General features: G+C 40.7%; 1 protein-coding gene across 9 annotated transcripts in view; it reads right to left on the minus strand.

The window, feature by feature from the left end:
• Positions 1-17,547, minus strand: part of DYNC2H1 (dynein cytoplasmic 2 heavy chain 1) — a 274,182-nt gene that overhangs the window by 160,842 nt on the left and 95,793 nt on the right. For 8 of the 9 annotated variants that reach the window (XM_044257764.1, XM_044257766.1, XM_044257763.1 and 5 more), the window contains 7 exons: positions 16,858-16,944; positions 14,309-14,435; positions 9,230-9,371; positions 8,538-8,647; positions 3,259-3,279; positions 1,779-1,877; positions 65-188 (listed from right to left, as the gene is read on the minus strand). In XM_044257764.1, coding sequence (XP_044113699.1) covers positions 65-188; positions 1,779-1,877; positions 3,259-3,279; positions 8,538-8,647; positions 9,230-9,371; positions 14,309-14,435; positions 16,858-16,944 — 710 coding nt within the window. The remainder of the gene's footprint in view (positions 1-64; positions 189-1,778; positions 1,878-3,258; positions 3,280-8,537; positions 8,648-9,229; positions 9,372-14,308; positions 14,436-16,857; positions 16,945-17,547) is intronic. The other variant, XM_044257765.1, reaches the window with a different exon arrangement.

A 17,547-nucleotide genomic window follows, 5' to 3' on the forward strand; every position in this document is an offset into this window, starting at 1 on the left:
GCTATGAAGTTACTTACTGTGGAAATTCTAAAAATAGTGACTCTGGAAAGTGTCAAATGCTTACCTTGAGCAACCAGATCTCGTCTCAATAACGGATAAAGAACGGGTTCTACACCATCCATCTCTTGGATAATAAGGGTTTTCCCAAAACGTACTGCCAACTCAAGAGCCGTAATAAAGTTACTATCCTGAGAAAATAAAAAAGAATACACATTAATTCCTTTATTACCTTAATATCTACAAAGGTCCTTACAGATAATGAAGGAATATATTAATAGGAATAATATGACTACTTTAAAATTAAATATGCATACTAATAATTCAAATTATTCATGACTGCTTTTCTAGTTATAAGTACTGGCTGATGAATCAATTTAGTTGAAAAATTATCAAATAGATTTCATAAATAATTCAAATAGACATACAAAAAGTGAAGATTTTTACAAAAAAAAGAAAGCTTTTTTCAATCCTTTATGATGATTTCAAATTTCAACTTGATGCAGAAACAAATTTTCCAAATTCCTTATATAAGCTACTCACCCAAATATTACTAAGAACTACTTTGGTTATGTTCAAAATCAAACACTGAACGTAAGAGGAAAGACAAATGATGAATTATAGCCAACTTTCCTTGATGTGGTATGTGCTAGGTCCAATCACTGTGGAAAGAACATCTGGACAAAATTCTGTAACCAGATGAGATTTTTAGACTTTCTAGCTAGTAAAAGGGTTTTAAACATCACTTCAAGCCTCCAACTATGGTTACAAAAATTAAATATTTGGAATAATAATTACTAAGCTCTCCTCCCATAAACCATAAAAATGGTATTAAAGCATTTTATGTATTATCTAATTTATAGTTAATTCTTTTTTAAAAATACTTTATTTATTTGAGAGAGAGAGAGAGAGAGACAACGAGAGAGGGAACACAAGCACGGGAGCGGGAGAGGGGGAAGCAGGCTTCCGTCAAGCAGGGAGCCCCATGTAGGGCTCGATCCCAGGACCCTGGGATCATGATCTGAGCTGAAGACAGAGGCTTAATGACTGAGTCACCCAGGTGCCCCTAACTTATTCTTAACACACAAATGAAGCAAGTACCTCCCTCCATTTTATAAATGAAATATGTTTAAACGAGGTAACTGTTCAAGCACCTAAAGAGTATCTATGAAAATGAATACAAATTACACTAGGACTTTCTCAAAGAGAAAAAAACACAACAAAAACCTGACCCCAAATAATTTTGTCAGCACGATAAATATGGCAGTGAGAGGTCACGACTATGATTATGTTTTGCGAATCGATGTGTCTCCTGCTGGGACGTGAGAGACGCTCCCCGGTGAGGTGCAGGCACAGGACATGAGGAGAGGCGCGGAGAGAAAGCACCGTAAGCTGCAGGTCCAGCAGCCTCTCTCCAAGCAGTGTTGGGAACTCTTCCTTCTCTAGGAGCCTATACTGACGGCTTTGATCATAATGCCATGTAAATGCTCATGTAACTGTCTCTCTAACCTCCCAGCCCGGCGTCACCACGAGGACAGACATGCGACTACCTTACTCACTAGCAAATTCCCAGGGTTTAGATTAATGCCTAGCATTTGGAGCGATCAAATAAATATTCTCATTCCTTTCGTAGTAAAGCTTAAAGTTCCCCCTTTCCTTCCCTGGGTCCCACGCCAGGTATGTCACAGGACCGAGTCTGTGCCTCCTGAATACAGACCCAGAACTGTGCCTACCGTCACACACGGGTACCAGTCGGTGTCTCAATTTTAAGTCATACAAACCTGCTGGTTAATGACTTCCAAACGCGAGTCTTTCAAATGTGTCTTCAGCCACTCTGTAGCTTGAGAAGAAGGGTCTATAAGGAATGGGCATACTTGGCTCTAGTTCCAAAAAAGAAAAAAATTATAAGCTTTCATCAGATGGAAATAATTTCCCGAAAAAGGTGAATCCATTACTGAGTGAATTTTCTCTCAGGTTCGGAGAAGGTACATACACAGCCCTCAGGAGGGGGTAAAGGTACAGTTCTGAGCCGCACCCAGGGGCTGCACCAGTCCACTTCAGAGCTACCGGAAATTCACATCAGAAAATGAAATGCCACCACAGTAAAATACGAACAGTCCCCTCACTGCACGGTAACTCAGAGGACGTACAGCGAACTACAGGGAGCGAGGCTCCGGTCCCAGTGTGACACCACTGGCACCTGTCTTCTGGCTTTGAAAAGACACAGTCAAATTATTCCAAACTTTATATATGCTTCAGTTGAATAAGCCATAAAGACCTTAAAGAGAAGTATGAACTCATCATAAAAGTATTGTTCAAATAATTATCAATATAACATTAATTTTTAGAAAGCAGTATGGCTAATATTATAAAAGGAGCATCCTAGGAAAGATGTAGCTTGTAGATTAAGATCTAATGAACTAGGAACTAAGCCCATTACAGGTACCCTGAAACAGAGAGTTAGACACCAGTGGAAATGCAATAAACACACAGTGTCACTTAGCAGGTGAAAAGAAGCCAATGATAGAGATATGATTAATAAAAATATATATAAGTAGACGAATACATATATTGGCAAGTTTGAAAGTCTAATATTACAAACATTGTTACCCAGTAAATCAGCCCTAAATAATAACTGACCTAATTTTTCTTACATGTTCACACTTAGAAAACTGTGATGCGGCCGGGCAACAGGGTTAAGGAAGTGCATGGAAGTGCAGGAGACATGAAGACGTAGCCCCGAGGAGCATCTAACACAGGCGCAGAAATTTGACACTGAACTGTCTACTGTCTATTTCAGGGACACACCAAGGAGGCTGAGGGTAGGGACAATCCACCCCAGGGACAGAGAGCATTTTGTCAGCAACGTTGCTTTGGACAGCTGGTGGTCATAAAGACTTGACTGACAATAAACCGGCTTTATTATTGTTTTAAAATGCCCTCCAAGCCACAACACCCCCTTTTTGCTTGCACCTGGAATGGACCGCTCAGGCCCCCCAGAGCTCCCCCAGGGGCACAGGGCAGTAGGATCCCCTCTCAAGTAGTCTCTCTCTAGCTATTCCTACTTACTGCTCCGTCATAAAAACGTGCCTCTCCTAGCAGATGAGGTTTGGTACGCAGCCTTGTATGTACTTCCTGTGTACCACACCTACACTGGAGATCTAATTTTATGCTAGTATTCGGGAGCAAACATTTCACCAAACTACAAGATTTTGCCCAATCACACAAACAAGAATTTTAAAGTTTAAAAAACGTTCTTACCCATGATTCCAAACCAATGATCTGATGCAATTTAAAAAAAAAAAAAAAGATAACATATTTCAGTAGGACCAAAAACATGCCCTAGAATGCCAAAGAGCACTTACAATTTTGATTTCATGCTATTTATACTCCTCCAGAGAGATTTAGACAAAATCTCTGAGCTATATTTTAATATGATTATTATGTTTAATGTCACATGATCCATGATTAAATGTCGTCAAGTTCTCCACGTAACAAATTACAATAAATCCAAATATGATGAGCTTTCATTTATTCATGAGTTCATTCACCTACCACATGTTGAACAACTACTCAGTCAGACAATATGAGGGCTACAGAAATCAGGGACGCACCGGCTCACCCTCAATGACATCACACCCAGGAAAGACAATGAAACTGACAGTTCCGTAAAGAACACACAGGAGTCTACAGGCAGGGCACAGGTGGGTTAGGGAAGCCGCTAGAAAGCATTTCAAATCAAACTAAGTCAGCAGAGAGAAACAATACTTAGCCTGGAGAAGAAGTAGAAACAGCACGCCAGGCAAAGGGAAGAACACAGACAGGGGGAGAGAAAGCTCGGCACAATCTGGAAGATGGCAGAGCCCGGCAAGCCTGGAGTGCAGAAGCAGAGGCCGGACAGTGCACGGCACAGGGCAGGAGCAGTCTCGGTGCTTCGGGGCTTACTACGCTGTGCCTACGAATGACAAGTTTATACTGCAAGCAACGGAGAGTCACTGAAATCTACTGATCAGAGCGTTGTCTTGATAACGTTAATAAGGTGGAAAGAGCACCCCTCCAGCGGGGAAGGAGTGATGCAGGGGGGCCAATGACCGCCAGTGTGACACTGTATTCATCCAAAGCCTCACTCCGCAGCCGAAGCGAACCCACTGGCCGTGGTCGCACTGAGAGCAGGATAAATCCACAACGCTCCTGAGATGTAGATATGACAAGATGTGCTGAGGAACCGGCTGAGTGGAAAACTAGAGAGACAAAAAGTGACTTGCGGATACGCTGCTTACTCTCCTGGGCCAGCACAGACATCCCCACGGGTAGAATAAATAAGAGCAAGTCACAGCAAGGAGGAGGAGAGAAGATCCTCAGTGTGCAAAGCTACCTTTGCCCACCTGCACGCCCGCTCCATGTGTCTGCGATGGGCCATCAGTCGGCCAGCACTAACCGACATCTAGCCCAGACCGACGAGAACACTGCCCACGCTAACTGATCAGACTCCTTCTGGGGAGAGGGCACGGACAGTGTCAGGGTCGGGGGTGCAGACGCATCTCCAGTGCCGGAGCACAAATTCTGATAACAGCAAGCCAGGAGCCACCAACGGCCGTCCTTGACACAGGGCAGACAGAACCTAGCTGGGAATGAGTCTGTCTGTTGAGATGGGTTGGGAAAACAATGTCCTGGTGACACCATTTGAATCCTAGAGCTGGTCTCAATGTTTTCAACATCTCGGTTAACTTAAAAGCACAAGTTCCCTTTTTTCCTTCTTAAATTTACTATGCTTGGCCACTAAAAAAAATTCTTGACTAAAAAAAAAAAAAAACTTTGTTTAATTTTTTAAATTTTTTAATGATTAATTTAGAGACAGAGACAAATGACTACACCCTTCTGTGCTGCAATGTCCTTATCTATAAATAGGGTAACACATGGACCAGACAAGGCTGATTTGAAAATCCAGTGAGATAGGGGTTGAAGTGTTTTCCCTGTGTTCATTCTTACACAGTGATATGTGTACGAAATAGTATGAGTGCTTCAGTGTTACTATTACTTATTTGAGGTTTATGTGCAAAAAAACTTTCCCTATGTGATTTACCTTTAAAATTTTGTGTTCTTTACATTAAGATCCAGTTAATTTGCATTTCCTCAACATACACTAAATGTCAGAAAGGAAAATAATCTCAGAAATTTTGTGTGATTTAAAAAAAATTTGACAAGGGGGCACCTGGGTGGCTCAGAGGGTTAGGCCTCTGCCTTCGGCTCGGGTCATGATCTCAGGGTCCTGGGATCAAGCCCCATATGGGCTCTTTGCTCAGCGGAGAGCCTGCTTCCCCCCTCTCTCTCTGCCTGCCTCTCTCCTTACTTGTGATCTCTCTGTGTCAAATAAAAAAAAAATTTAAAAAAAAATTTGACAAAAAAAAAATTTTATGTGGTTTAAAAAAAAATTTGACACTGAACTGTCTACGAACAATAACATTCAGGGGCGCCTGGGTGGCTCAGTGGGTTAAAGCTTCTGCCTTCGGCTCAGGTCATGATCCCAGTCCTGGGATGGAGCCCCATGTCAGGCTCTCTGCTCAGCGAGGAGCCTGCTTCCTCCTCTCTCTGCCTGCCTCTCTGCCTACTTGTCATCTCTGTCTGTCAAATAAATAAATAAAATCTTAAAAAAATAAATAAATAACATTCAATACATGTCTTCACAAGAAAATATTTGCGAAATCTAAATCAAGAAAAATTTATAATACTGTAAAATTTAAATTAATCACCTTTCCCATCTCCTTTTGGGATACTTTTCACTCATACCTCCCCCGTGGTTTCTAAGCCTTAGGGCTCTGTGCTACCACTGGGTCCCACCCACAATATTGGAAGGATCACAGAAATTATCACCCAGGCCAGGACACTCTGGAGAATAAAAGGAGAGCTAATATTAATTGCATCAGGACCACAGATATGAATCGCAGGACAGGCAATCCAGGACACAGGGTCCCCATGGCCACCTTCTTCCCAGCTCATAAGGACACAGGTCACGGGAACCTCTTGTTGATGTACTTAAACTAACTCCCATCACAAGGTCAATGGGAGACCGTTAGTTGACTGTTTCCTCTTCCAGACATTATTGTACTTCAGTAGTTAGTTTAACACAAATACTTCTGTAAGACAAACAAAGGAATAATCATGGACACAAAGGCTCTATGTAGGACCATTGACGGAGAGAGAGCTGCAGACCGTGAATGTGGGAAAGCCCCCCAGGAGAGGGAGAGCGTCAGGAACATGCTAGTGGTATCTGTGAGATGAGCTACATCTTTCAATCCAAATTACACTGGACTCATCATGCCTAGTCATGTTTAATTCAGGGAAGACTTCCCAGAAATCCAATTTGTATCCACTTAGACATCTAATGTCACACAGCACTTGAGCAGGTCTTACAGATGCGGGCCATACAGTCATGGCGTCACCCGCAAGAGCTTACTCTACACGCAGACTACTTGAGACCTGAGACAGAGGCTGACTAGAGTACAAATGCATCCCCCCCAAAATAACTAATTACCCTGATACACTTTTCCATATGGTTTTTGTCATATAAATGCATATAAATATCTACAATAAATACGGCAATATTAAATACAAAGTAAATCTAAGCTTATTATTAAAATTAATTCCAAAAACAATCTGTCCTATATTCATCATGAAAGACCATTCAAAACACAAAAGTAAACATTTTCAATTAGTATCGTCAGGAAAAAAAATACTGTGATAAATATTTTTTTTTTCTAAAGTCTCACCCCCCTGATTTCTTATGGAATAAAAAAAGAATAATATTTAAACTCTTGTGTTTTTTAAATCTGCAAGTGATTGTTTACTTAGATTGCTAAAAAAAGAAGATGAGGTGAGTATGAAACTTTGGGCAAGGAGTAACTGGATAAAAAGCGCCAACTATGGAGAGAGCCCAAATGTCCACTGATTGATGAATGGATAAAGCAGCGGTGTTATATATATGTATGTGTAACTGTATGTGCATGTGTATATGTATTTATGTGCATGTGTATCTGCATGTGTGTGTGCACCTACATGTACATGTAGATGCATACGTATCCATACATGTATATGCACACACACACACACACACACACACAGGAACACTATTCGGCCATCAGAAAGAATGAATTCTTGCCATTTGCAGAGACATGGCTGGAGCTGGAGTGTTTATGCTAAATGAAATAGGTCAGAGAAAGACAAATACCATGTGCTCTCACATGCGGAATTTAGGAAGGAAGGCAGCTGAGATTCAACGATACAGAGCAAACGGAGGGTTGAGAGAGGGAGGTGGGCTGGGGACGAGCTAAACGGGGGATGGCTGTTAAGGGGGGCAATTGTTGTGAGGAGCACTGGGTGTTATACGTAAGTGATGAATCACTAAGTTCTACTCCTGAACCAATTTTACCATATATGTTAACTAATTTGAATTTAAATAACTTGAAATTTTTTAAAGTACACACTTTTTTATATAATGTAATGAATTTATTTATCTACATAGAGTTCCAGATTCGTGATTCTACTCTGAAAAACAATGATGGAAAATGTTTTAAAAGAGGAAAAAAATCAGTGCTTTAAGAAGTCAAGACCGTTGGCTCTTTGGTCAGCAACCGCTCTGCTGGGAAGGCAGCAGTACGAGGAGCCAAAGCACGCAGCTGGCCGACAGCCATCAGAGGACCCTGCTTCACCCAGGAGCGCGGCCCACAGTGCAAGCGCCCTAAGACTGTGCTGGTGTGACCTAAAAAGGAGCATTCCACGTTCACGCTTCATGGGAGCTACGGACCGAGACTGTGTGGGCAGAGGAGGGCTGCAGGGAGCAAAGAAGAACCGGAGTGCGAAGTGCAGCGCACGGAGACAGGAGCAACACGGGAGCGCCTGTCGGCACGGGGACAGCCGTCCTCCCGCGACCTGCTACGTCACACAAAGGGGCACCAAGCTAATGGTCAAAATCTTTCTTCACTAGAAGAACTACCAGTTTGTATACCAGAGCTGCAATTTGATTTTCCCATTCATCGTGCTAAGAAGGCTGTAAGAGTTTCACATTTAAACAATGATTTGGGAGAAATACACATTATGGGAAAGAACAATTTTCAAAAAATGCATATCGTTATCCCTAACCTACAACCCCAAACTTACCTCACTTCACTTTGTAGAACTTTGCTTTGTAAAACACAGTAAAATAAAATGGTAAAATCATATACTGCAGATGCAGGAACTATACAACAAGGTGAATCAGGTACCACTAAAATATTTCCATTACTATTAGGGAGTTCAATTTAGAATTTTTTGTCATGAAAATAATGTCACTTTAGTTTACACTTTTATATTCAGGTAAAAAGTAAATTATAATGAAAATTGTAGATTCACCAGCCAAATCATAAATGGATTTTCATTCCCCAAATAACTTCACTTTCACGTAATGAAAAGAATAACTGTGAAAGCCTAAGAACCTGAAAAAGGTGCTGCCTGGGGCAAGCTTCCACAGGAACACTTCCAATGAGAAATGAAAATTGATTAATTACCTGTAAGATAACAAGAGCATTTTCTATGGAAAGGTCATCTGATGGTAGGCCTTCACTTTTCCAAATTAACTGCTCACTTTCAGTACAAAGAAATCTCCTTAGATCAAATTCTGAAAAGTTTAAGATATTAATATTTCACTACAGTGATCATGTACTTGAGAGGGGAAGGAAACAAAACTATTTAAAATATACTCAAACAAAAGTCCCACGGTCATCCTTTAATATTCAATCCATTCTTCCCCCTTCAGCATAAGAAGTAAAGGGGGATAGAAGTTTAAGACAAAAAGTGCAAAGGAATGGAACTCAGTGAAACTATATTTTTATATATTTAATATATATTTCACAACTATAATAATTTGAGGAAACCACAAAATTCACAAGGAATTTTGGAGTTCCTACATCTAATTTTATCATATAAAATTACTGTAAAAATCAATATATTAAAATATTTAACTGCATTCATCCATTATCAAAAATACTCCATGGTCTCATAGAGTGATTTTAGGAATAGAAGAATCATTGCAACAAAACAATTCAGAGAACAATTACACAAGGGAGCAAATCTAAAAAGAGATTTGGTTTCTTTTAGCTTACAGAAAGTTTTTCTCATTTAGAAAAAGTTAAATGGCAAAAATTTAAAGATGCATTTTTAGGATGTTGAAATTTCACAACATGAATGACTCAATACAAACTTTCAAGACAAGCTGACTTGGTCCATTCTTCTAAGCAGGTTTTCCTCAGACCTTCAGGAGCAGCAGAAAGATAAGTGATAAATGCAGCCGCGAGCTGAGCTCTCTTAGGAAGAGTAGCTAATTCCTCTGTTATCTCTGCAACCTGGACAAGACATGAGAAAGCAGGTGGGGAGTAGGGTACAGAGATGTTCTGACATGTGAAAAACATGACAGCCTCATAAATCAGAGTCCGGACCATAGAAGACAAAATCATGCACTGGTTTAACGTAATAACCCCTGTCCTGAACACATCCGGGGAGTGTAAAAATACCAACGAGATCTCTCAGACCCTGCTGGAATTTTAAAAATGTATGACATATCACTGTTAGTTGTAAAGATGAACGTATTTTGTCATTGAACATTCCTAGTGAAGCAGAACTTTCATCCCAATGACAGTTAAATACTGTGAATTAGCGTCACTGGGTAAGACACTATTAAGCGCAGACCGTACGAGCAAAGGCACAAAACAAAACTGTAAGAAAGCAGGGACACTCGTTAGCTAAAAGCATAGTGTGGCTACGGAAGGGCAGAAAGAGGAGCCCCACGGAAGACGTGAAAAGGGAGAGGCAGACGTGACGGGCGCAGGAAGCACACAAAGGAGATTCTGTTGTGAGCTGCGGTAGGAATGATCTACGCGAGTACTTCAACAGGGCAGAGACCGATGTGATGAGACCGGGGTTAGGAAGACAGCCAGCACACAGACGGGGAACGCACCAGGTTAAGGGCCGGGTAGGAGGGAGACAAGTTAGGAGAATTTAGGTAAAAAAATAAATAAAAGAAACGGCCTGAAGGAAGACAAGTACGAGGGATATTTGCAAATGGATATGACAAGCAAATAAGGAAATCGGACCCGATGACTAGCAGTGACACCCAATCAGCCATCAAAAAACTCCCAATAATCACAAGGTAAATCCTACCACGTATTTAAATAAGAGTTATTATCTATTCTTTCTATAATACACTAAGTGAAATAAGTCATAACAGAAAGACAAATAGCATACAATTTCACTTCTATGAAGCATCTAAAAAACAAAATGAATGAGTAAACAAGCAAAAAGCAGAACCAGATCCATTAATAAAAAAAACAAAGTGTTGGTTTAGGGGATGAACAGAATGGGTGAAGGCAGGAGACACAGGTTCCAGTCATGGAATGAGTAAGTTGTGGGAATAAACAGCACAGCACACGGAACAGTCAACGACGACGCGGTCGTGTTGTCTGGTGACAGACAACAGCTGCAATTGTTGTGAGCGCAGTATAATGTGTAGACTGTTCGAGCACTACGTTGTACACCGGAAACTAATACAACATGGTGGGACAACGGTACTCCAAACATTTTAAAATAGTAAAAAATAAACAAAAATACATGTTCATCTCAAAGTATTCTGAAAAAATAGAAGAGGAAGGAAAATATCTAAATTCACTCCATGAGGCCAGCATTACCTGATACCAAAACCACACAAAACACTACAAAAAGAAAGAGAAAGAAAGAGAGAGAGAGAGAAAAGGAAACCATAGCCAATGTTTTTGATGAATCAAGATGTAAAAGCTTTCAACAAAATATTAGCAAATCAAATTCCACAGTACATTTTAAAACATGCTACAATCACATGGGATTTACTTCAGGAATGCACGAGTGCTTCAATATTTGAAAATCCAACAACGTACTACACCACATTAGCAAGAAGGGTAAAAGCTATATGATCATCTCAAGAGATATAGAAAAAAATTTTGACAAAATACAATATGTGTTCATAATAAAAACTCTCAGCAGAGTGGGTTTAGACAGAACATACCCGAACATAATTAAAGTCATATATGAAAACACACAGCTAACATCATACACAATGGTGATGAAAGCTTTCCATCTAGGATCAGGAAGAAGACAAGGATGTCCACTTTTACCACTTACATTCAACATATACTAGATGTCCTAGCCAATCAGACAAGAAAAAGAAATACAAAATGCATCCAAAATGCTAGGGAAGAAGTAAAACTGTCACTATTTGCAGAAAACATGATAGTACACATAGAAAACCCTAAAGACTCCACCAAAAATTATTAGATCTGATCAATGAATTCAGTAATGTTGCAGGAAACTATGTGCCAATAATTATTTCAAATGTAAATGTACTAAACACTCTAACCAAAGACACAGGGTGTCAGGATGCATAAAAAGAGAGAGAGAGAGAGAGACCCATCTATATGCTGCCTACAAGGGATCCATTTCAGAACTAAAGACACCAGCAGATGGAAAGTGAGGGATGGAGAACCACGTGTCTTGCTAATGGACATCAAAAGAAAGTCAGACCGGCAATACTTACATCAGAGAAACTAGACTTTTTTGTTCTTGTGTTTCTGTCCTGCGTTGGACTCAGGGTGGTACCGGCCTCATGGAATGACTCTGAATGTGTTCCTTCTCTGCCATGATATTTGTAAGATTTTGATACAGATTGATGTTATTTTTTTATGTCTGGCAGAATTGACCAAGGAAACCATGTGGTCTTGTATTTTCTGTGCTAGGAAATTTCCAGATCCTAATTCATCTTTCATTCTTCTTATTGGTCTAAGAAGATTTCCTATTTCTTGAATTCATAATTCATGATTCAATCATGGGTAACCTGCCCATTTTCTAAGTTATCTGACTTGTTAGTAAACAAGTATCGTTTATAATAATTTGTTACCACACTACGTATTTCTGTTGTACTATTTTTCTCTTACATTTCTCATTTTGACTTTCAGTCTTCTTTTTCTTAGTTAATGTAGGTAAAACATTGCCATTTTTGTTTACTTTTTTGGAAAAACTGGTCATTATTTTCAATGTTTTATTACTGTTTATTTCGATCACTATTTCTAATTTTTTTTTCTTTCGTCTACTAATTTCAGCTAAGTTTCTTCTTTGTCTAGTTCCTTGGGCATCAGGTTTTTTTTTTTCTTCATACAACCATTGATAGCATAAGTTTCATTCTAACATCTAGTTTTGCTGTATCCCACAGGTTTTAGAATATTGTTTTCTTTTTTTTTTTTTTTTTTTTTGCTTTGAGACATACTTTGATTTGCTGTTTGATTTCTTATTTGGCCTACTACTTATACAATAGTATGTTGTTTAATATTTATATATTAAATATTTAATATTTACATTGTAGATTTTCCAGCTCTTTTTTATTGTTGATCTTTATTTTTGTCTCATTGCGGTTGGAAGACATACTTGGCATAATTTCAGTCTTCTTAAATTTGTAATATTTGTTATGTCTCTTTTTATGTGATTTTAATCAAGGGATTCGTCTGCGTATACTTAAAATGTGTATTCTAGGGGCGCCTGGGTGGCTCAGTGGGTTAAGGCCTCTGCCTTCAGCTCAGGTCATGATCCCAGGGTCCTGGGATCGAGCCCCACATCGGGCTCTCTGCTCAGCGGGGAGGCTGCTTCCTCCTCTCCCTCTGCCTGCCTCTTTGCCTACCTGTGATCTCTGTCAAATAAATAAATAAAAATCTTAAAAAAAAAATGTGTATTCTATTTTTTTGGATGGAATTTTTTTACAGATCTTTTAGAACTGTGTATTCTGAAGTATGCTTTAAGTAAAAAATGTTCTTGTTGAAAAAAAACCAGTAACTTGAGCTGAGGGTGCTCATTTAACAGAAAACTTATCAGAGGTGGGGTGGGCAGGGGGTGGGGGCAAGTGAAGAGCACAGCCATCATGAGGAGCACTGAGTAACGATGTACAGAACTGCTCAGTCACTACAGTGCATCCCGAAACCAGCGTAACACCGTACGTTAACTACACTGGAATTAAAATTAAAAAACATAATATAAAAAGAAAAAGAATGGATAAAGAAGACACACACACACACACACACACACACACAATGGAGTTATTACTCAGCCATAACAAAGAACGAAATCTTGCCATTTGTGACAACATGGATGAACCCTAGAGGATATTCTGCTAAATGAAACAAATCAGGCAGAGGAAAACAAATTCCACATGATTCCACTTACATGTGGACTCTAAAAGACAAACACACAAACCAAAAACAGAAACAGACTCGTGACTACGGAGAACAAACTGAGGAGTGCCAGATGCGAGGGGGTAGGAACGGAGGGTGGGAGAAGCAGGTGGAGAGGATTAAGAGGGACAGACTTCCAGCTATAACATAAGGTCGTCACGGGATGTGACGTCCAGCGCCGGGAACACAGTCGGTAACGTTCTAATAATGCCGTATGGTTGCGGGTGGAAATGAGAGGCAGCACTGAGACCTACTGTGCTGAGCAGGTTATAATGCACGCAAGTGTCACACCATGATGTTGTGTACCTGAAACTAATGTAATACACAAGTCAACTACAGTTCAGTAACAAGATAAATAAATATAAAAGGAAAATGAAGCCTGGACCCAAAAAACAGACACCACAGAGCTAAGCAGTTTAGAAACACAGCTCTGGTTGGTGTCCTGGCGGAGGGGACGTTGCTAAGACTGAATGAAGTGCCCCCGGGATGGCTGCAGGGACAGGAACCCGGAGGGCGACCACGCCGTCCTGGATGCGCGCAGGACAGTCCAGTTGGGGGGGATCCAATGGATTCAAGAAAAACCCATCAACCAACCAGAAAAAAAAAGAAAAGAAAAGAAAAAGAAAAAAAAAGAGACAGCACTTGGATAAAATCAAAATAACAGAGTGTCTGTAGAAGCAAGTGGCCAAGAGTGTCCAATCCTCAGCTTGTGGTCCCAGACAGGCAAGTCCAACAGGATTTCCAGAGAGTGCCACACCTCCCCTCAAGTCATGTTTGTCCCTGCCGTCCCGCCGGTGACACACACAATGACCAGAAAACAGGCGGCCCTCACATGCCCTCACACAGGAACATTCTGCCTGATGACAAGCTTCTGTTATGGCCACGAACGTCTACACCGCTGACCCTCAGCCAGCTCCACGTGCACAGCTACTGTCCTCCTGTTTCCTTTTCTTAATGAATACATTACACTGCGGGTTTTGTGTGTTTTAAAGGGAGCTTCTCTTTCTGTCACCCCCCACCCCCACCGCCCAGCACACCTGAGCGTTCCAGCGCTTGTGCTCTCTGTCGAGCTGACTGATGAGCACTTGGGCGGCCTGGATGGTCTCCTGCGCTCTGCTCACTTCAGCTTCCAGTTTGGCGGCTTCGGACGTCCTGCTCTGGAATCTGTGACAACAGTAGCATCAGTTAAAGGCAAAGGGACATGAGAGGGATTTGACTGAAGGATCCTTAGGAAAGTGAGCTTTTGTCTAAGAATGTAGTTAACGGTAATACTGATAGTCATCGTGTTCAAGATTATCGCCCACGGAGCAGACGCAGCAGCGCGCAGATCTGCACACAAACTTCACGTGACGTTCAGGGCCCAGGAAGTCAAAACCCATCGGTGCTTCAGTTTTCCATCGTTCAAACCTCACGTCAGCCTCGGAAGGACAAACACGCTATCCTCTACCTGCTTCTTCAGGATGTGCCACGTGCCTGGAACCCTTCCAGTCCCTTTCTTACCCCTTCCTCACCCGCATTCTAACTCCTTCAAACATCTACCTATCAAAAATATAAATAAAAGTTTAAAAATCATTTCAAATATCCAACCCAATACATATATTTTTTCCCCATGTGCCCATTTGCCCAGGTTTATAACTGCCCTTTCTAATTATTTTCCTTAAAAAATGCTTGTACAAGGTGGTTGTTTTATGAAATGAAACAGTAACATTCCAGCTGACTACCTAGTCCTTCAACAAATACGTAAGTACTTAGAAAATGCCCAGGATTGTGTGAAACATGAGAAACAAAACAATAAGCAGCGACGAAAAAGCAGATCATGTAATCCTCAGAACAGGCCTATCTGAACAGGGGGCGTCACGGGCGCCCCCCGGAAGCAGCAGGGGTGTGTAGTGCACAGACAGGCGCACCGGACGCCACGCTCCATGGACTTGCAGTGCACACCTTGTGGCCTCTCCAAGTGCCCAGCACCTTCTTCACTACACAAAGGAGCCAGACTTGGCTTTCCAGTATGGTGGCTGCCAGCCCCATGTGGCTACTTAAATCTAAATTAACTAAGAGTAAACAATATCTGAAATTCAATTCCTCTTCCATCCTACTGCCCACACTTCAAGGGCTAGTGGCTACCGTACTGGAGAGCGTGGGCTAGAGAGCCTCCCGGCCCCTCATCAGGCTCCACACATGGCTCTGCTCAAGGCCGGGAAGCAGAGACCCCACGTACCCAGCTCAGCAGCTCAGGCTGTGCACAAGGTTCTGCCGTAGGCACTCGCTGAGTTAAGCTAACTTGCATGTTTCTGTATAAGTTGCTAAAATGACAAATGTCTCAATTCTGTCAAGTTAGAATTATAAAATTGATAGAACACACTCATTTTTCAACTATTTCTTTCTTCGGGCCTATACAAGAATATAAGATTATCATTCACAACCTAGGGTCAGTTAAACCTTAATTAAGGATCAAGTAAACGGCTATTAACTGGCATTGACTCATTCTTGATAGTGACTCTAAACTGGAAAATGCCATTCCATTTTACTTAAAATTCAAATTCTGAAGGTTTTTTTTTTAAATCATCCTCCCACAATACTGACAGGATGGTGCCGTGATTAACAACAGGGACTTTAGGGAGTGAGATAGTCTATGATCCACTGCCAGCTTTGTCGGTGACTGACTGTCCAAGCCAGGCACACACACCTTCCCCACGTGCAGAATGAAAGCATATCCCCTCCTCAGGTTTATGTGAGGTACTAACGATGACACATACGTAAAGTGTCCAGGACAACAGCCAACACACGGCTGCCACCTGCGAATGACCCAGTAAATACCGGACACCTGGCTGAAGAGTAAGCACAGGCTCTCAGCATACGACACTGCAAGGAAAAAGTATGTTTCTTGTGCTTCTCTAATTACACCCAGAAAAAAATGATGAAGTTTTTTTCCTTATCTATAACATCAAAAAAATTCAGAAATACTGAAAACACTGGATGTATGGGTCTAAGATTTCTTTTCTGGTTTTTCTTTTCTCTTCAAGTAAATATATATAAGCATAAACGAGATGATTATTTCCTGTTTGGAGAAAATAAATAATCGTTTTCAGTCTGATGAGTCTCTTTCTTGGTATAGTAATCTATATTTCTTCCATAGAAAAGGAAGGAAAATGGAACACATCACTTAAAAAGAGGTTTGTATTTAGAAAAGTTTGAGTCTTACAAAACTAAAAGCAAGTGATAACATAACATCGTATTTAATCACATCTTCTCCCACTTCCCAATTTTTAAGTGCAATCTTGCATGAGGGAACATGTTTGTAAACACTCAGAAGAACAAAGTTAAAAGGACAGAACAGTCTCTAACTTGGAACAGGAACAAGCGTTCCTATAGGAACAGGAACGCTTGTTCCTGTTCCAAGTCACTGTTGAAAAAAGGAAAACCCTCAGTATTATTTCAAATGCTTCCCGATTTGAAAAGTGATAAATGACTAAAGGAAGGGAAAATAATGATTATAAGATTTTCAAAACTAAAACATTAGTTGAGGTATGTTTTCAAATATCCAAAATACATTCTTTTTTCAAAATACATTTTAAACTTAACTTACTTCTCTTTGAGATCTGACACTTTCTGGCCAACAGAATTTAGAAGTTCCTCTAGTTTCCTTTTTCTGTCTTCAGTTTTCTTCAAATTTCTAAAATATAATTTTATAAGTTACTCTATTTTATATATCAATAATAGCAGAAACAACCTCTTCTATCCCTTCAAAAGCCCTACCAAATGAAACCAAGGGAACAAAAAAAAAAAAAGGTATTCATGTGCAAAGATAAAGAGAATGAAAGAGAAAAGGACCTCAATGGAGTAGCTTTAATAAAATTTTGAAAAGTGGGGTTGCCTGGGCGGCTCAGTGGTTAAGCCTCTGTCTTCAGCTCAGGTCATGATCCCAGGGTCCTGGGATCGAGCCCCGAGTCGGGCTCTCTGCTCAGCAGGGAACATGCTTCCCTTCATTTCTTTCCCTGCCTGCCTCTCTGCCTACCTGTGATCTCTGTCAAATAAATAAAATCTTAAAAAAAAATTTTTTTGAAAGGTGGTTAAGTGACATAATGGAATGCAAAAACCAAAAGTTCAGGGGCTGCAGGAAGAAAAGCCAAAGAAGAATGCCAACTGCTTGGGAACAGGGACAGCAGAGCCTCTGAGGGTGACAGAGCTGAACACAGAGAGTCTTCCAATAGCTGGTATCATCAACCCGTCAACCCCAGACCCCCTCCCACATGAGAAGGGACCATCCTCTTAACTC

The sequence above is a fragment of the Neovison vison genome, chromosome 7 (assembly GCF_020171115.1).
Source record: "Neovison vison isolate M4711 chromosome 7, ASM_NN_V1, whole genome shotgun sequence".
Lineage (NCBI taxonomy): Eukaryota > Metazoa > Chordata > Mammalia > Carnivora > Mustelidae > Neogale > Neogale vison.